The 3,944-nt window shown below is 42.1% G+C and overlaps 1 protein-coding gene across 1 annotated transcript; it reads right to left on the bottom strand.

Moving 5' to 3' along the window:
• Nucleotides 1–831: 831 nt before the first annotated feature.
• LOC111441834 (probable aspartyl protease At4g16563) lies at nt 832–2,756 on the bottom strand. Its single transcript, XM_023078981.1, has one exon. It carries the CDS (start codon nt 2,428–2,430, stop codon nt 1,060–1,062), a length of 1,371 nt encoding a protein of 456 aa, XP_022934749.1. The 5' UTR covers nt 2,431–2,756; the 3' UTR covers nt 832–1,059.
• Nucleotides 2,757–3,944: the final 1,188 nt, after the last annotated feature.

The following is a 3,944-nucleotide window of genomic DNA, read 5'->3' on the forward strand; positions in this document are numbered from 1 at the left end:
TTTTTTTTTTTTTTTTTTTTTTTTTTAATGTCTCTTACTTGCATTTATCAAAGATTGTTTTTGTACGGATGAATCAATATAAATAAAAATGTAGATTATGAATTTTGAAAGATGTTATACTTTTTTACTTTAATATTAAGCATTAAAATAATTTGATTTTCCCAAAAAGTTCACATGTTCATCACTTTGGAATATATGGATGCATATTAATAATCATTAAAAGACAAAAGGAAAAAGAAATGATGGATGATACTCATTTTTTTTCATTAAAAAGGAAGAACTGATTGATATTAAGTAATTGAGTATTCTGTTTCATCATTTCCATTGCAATTCAATCTCAATTATTCGCCCAAATTTAAGCAGTTTCCATTACACAGAAGCATGTGGGTGCAACTCAATTTTTGTTGTTGGCATTCAATTTGGTGATCACATGTTTGTCTTGACTTCAATATATCAACCACTTCTCCCCTTTTTATTTATTACTCCCGGAACCTTTTCCCTTTCATCATTCTGTTAGATGAACACCACTCTCCCAATGATATGATATTGTCCCCTTTAGAGTTTTGCTTTGGGCTTCCCTAAAAGGCTTCATACCAATGGAAAGTGTATTCTTATATTATAAACTCACGACCATTCCCTAAATTAACCAATGTGGGACACTTTCATCCAACACATTCATCTTTTCTCCCCTTTTCTCATTTATTAAATTAAGCTCAGACTCGAGACTCCTAATTTTAATATTTTATGACGCTTCTCTCTCTATCTTATTAATTTGTAACGGTCGATAGATTAGAGTTTTACACCGTCATGGACTTTATTGACCGGGAAGGATGAGCTTAATTTTAATATATATAATCATTACTGACTACAACACTGCCATCCAATAATTATTATTACAATAATCTGAAGAAAAAAATTGATTTTGAATTCTTCTGAACGCCGCCGCTGACAAGTTGAAGCCACCATCGTAGTTCCGACTGCTGACTCGACCTGCCGCCGACCAACCAAATAAGAAAGTTTGAAAACAATACATACGTACATACCGAAACGACACCGTTTCTAACTGCAAGTCTGTTGTCGAAACCCTATTTTTTGGTTCACCAAATCATACTCGACATAGAAATTCTGCTGCTGAAAAGCCCCAAGAATTATAGACGGCCCACCTCCGCTTTCCGCCGCCTTATGTGTCACAACTGTCAAACACGCCACGCCGGAGCTACTGACTAAAGCGAAATAGTTACTCAACGGCGGAGCCCATTTCGCTCCGCCTTTTAAATGGAAAGTCAACTCCGGAAACTCCACGGATTTGTCCTTCGAAATGTCGAAACACGGCCGTAATCCCGTGAGAGATTCTACATCCGTGGCTCTCGTCCGGTTCGCCAACTGCTTCTCGATTTCTTGCGCCACCGCCTCGAACACCGGTTTGTCCATAAACGTGAAGGTGGAGCCGGAATCGATGATAGATCCACCGTTTCCGTCGGGGCCGGGCACCAGATACTTGTACGGCACCTTCACGGCCTTGTTTCCAACGAAGATTTTGCGTATGGTTAAGTAATAGTATTCTTTGTAAGCGTGGTTAGAAACGGAGGGGTTCTGTCGGAACGGCGTGTAGGTGAGACCGCTGGTCTTGGCTCCGCTGGAATCTAGAATCAGCTCGCCGGCATGAGGGGAGTCGTCGAATTTTCGAGACGCGAGGCAGTAGGCAAATTTCTTGAGACCCATTTGCGAGGGGAGCGATTCGGATCCTCGGCCGAATCCGGCGATCCCACTGGGCTGGTGGATCGACAAAAACGAGCACCCAACAACAAAATTGGTGATTTTCTTATTGGGAAAATCAAGCGTTTCCGATAGCAAAAGCCCCGCCGTGGAACCGGAACCGTATTGAACAACATAAGCTGGGCAGGTTTGGGTACAGTTCTCTGTTTTGGGGTTACAACTCCGGCACTGAGATTTGACATCGGGGCCAAAAATCCAGGCACATTTGGGATTCTGGCAACCGACAAGCTTGGAAGAGGAAGACAATTTGGGGATAAATCTGGGGATTCGGGCGGGATCTATTTTGGGGAAAGAACACTCGGAACAGAGATATTTGGAAGTGCAAGGGAGCCAAACGAGACTACTACCTGTATCGAAGATCAAATGCAGAGTCTGGGATGGGGTACCGAAGCTAAGTGGAGTAGAGTAAGCTCCATAGCTGTGGGGGGAGAGAGGGGACTTGGAGACAGAGTTGGATTTGGATTTGGGGGCTTTGATTTGATGGGCTCTGTTTTGGGAAGCAGAGGCGAGGAAATTGAGAGTTTGGAGTGGATCTGAAGAAGAATGGTGGGGGAAGGAGGAGAGAGGGAGGGTGATGGGGTTGGTGTCGGCAATGGCGGAAACAGAGGAGAGGAGGAGAATGTAGAAGAAACAGAGAGGGGGAGGAGGCGCCATGGAAGAAGCTGGGGTTGGCTTCTTCTTCTTCTTCTAATTCTTCTTCTTCTTCTTCGTTGTAATCCTGAATGTTATGGATTGGAAATGTATGAAGGGAATGGGAGATATGATGATGAGGAGGTGGAGATATGGAGCATAAATTGGGAGGAAGAAGGGACAAAGCGGTGAGCTGGAAGCAGTGCTGCAGTTTGTGAGTAGAGAAAGCACTGTCAAATGAACATCATCCACGTGGAAAAACTCCACCAAGTCTTCATTAAACACTTTCACGGTCGCGGTCACAGGATAGCGCCGCCTCTTTCCGCCCGTTGGAACCTCAATTTCACCTTCACTTGGCTGAGCAATCGGTCGCTGTTCTACTTGTGAACTGAATTCATAATAAATCTATTTGGCAAATACTCATATGGGCTGGATTGTGTATGGTGGTGGCATGGTTAGGGCACACCTTAGATGACAGATTTGGGCCACTTGGTGAAGGTACCCAATTCAGCTTATGGGCCTTTCTTCTTCAACTTTTACAAGGCCGAGTTAGTGTGTTAGGTCTCATTTGTTGGGCCCAAGTAGTAGTCGATCCTAGGCCCGTGGTCACTTGAGTTATGTCCATGATCTTCTTTCTAAGTTTAAGTATGCGCCTTTTAAGCCCAACCTCACCCCTAGGATATAAATGGTATCTAATATCCCACCAAGATAGATAATACTATTCATAGTGGGTTTAAGCTATTACAAATGGTATCAGAGACCAACGTCGAGTAATATGCTAGTAAGCACGCTAGACTTCCAACTGGATCGATTATGAGATTTTACCGTAGTTGGAAAAGAGAACAAAACATTAGTTACAAGGGTGTGCAGATCTATCCCCAACAGACGAGTTTTAAAACAGTGAGGCTTACAATAATACGTAACAAGCTAAAGCAGACAAGAAAACAATACATGTTCACCTGTACAACGACACTCCAGTGGTATAAAGAAGGAAGAACAATTAATTCACTCCCCACTGAAAATGTATGGCTGTAAAGGCCTTTTCTCGTCTTCCAAAAATTCTCCAGCCGCTGGGTCACAACTATAACCTACCCCAAACGAGGAAATGGGCTCAAAATTGACGCCGTGCTACGAAATAGTTAGCGCCATTTGAGTATTTGCGACACCGCGTAGGCGCAGCACACGCCCAGCCGCATCATTTTTCTTCCCACCATCAAATGGGGCTGTAAATTCAAATTAAAATTCTATACATTGTAGGACCACCCTATTAAGATAGTGAAGTTACATATATATGTTTTTCAAAAAATGTAACATAAACACGTGTGTAAATTTAGTAGAACGTAATAGAGACATTTGATATCTTGGAAAGATATGAGGATTGAAGAAAATGTGGTAATGAATGTTGAAACTTCCCACCCATTTCCTCCCTCTTTCTAATTTTTCTATGAATGCAAACAAAACAACCACACTTTCGGCTCACAACCCATAATTCCCATCCTCCAAAGACTCCAAAAAAAAAAAAAAAAAAAAAAAAAAAA

This window comes from Cucurbita moschata, unplaced genomic scaffold (genome assembly GCF_002738365.1).
Source record: "Cucurbita moschata cultivar Rifu unplaced genomic scaffold, Cmos_1.0 Cmo_Scf00004, whole genome shotgun sequence".
NCBI lineage: Eukaryota > Viridiplantae > Streptophyta > Magnoliopsida > Cucurbitales > Cucurbitaceae > Cucurbita > Cucurbita moschata.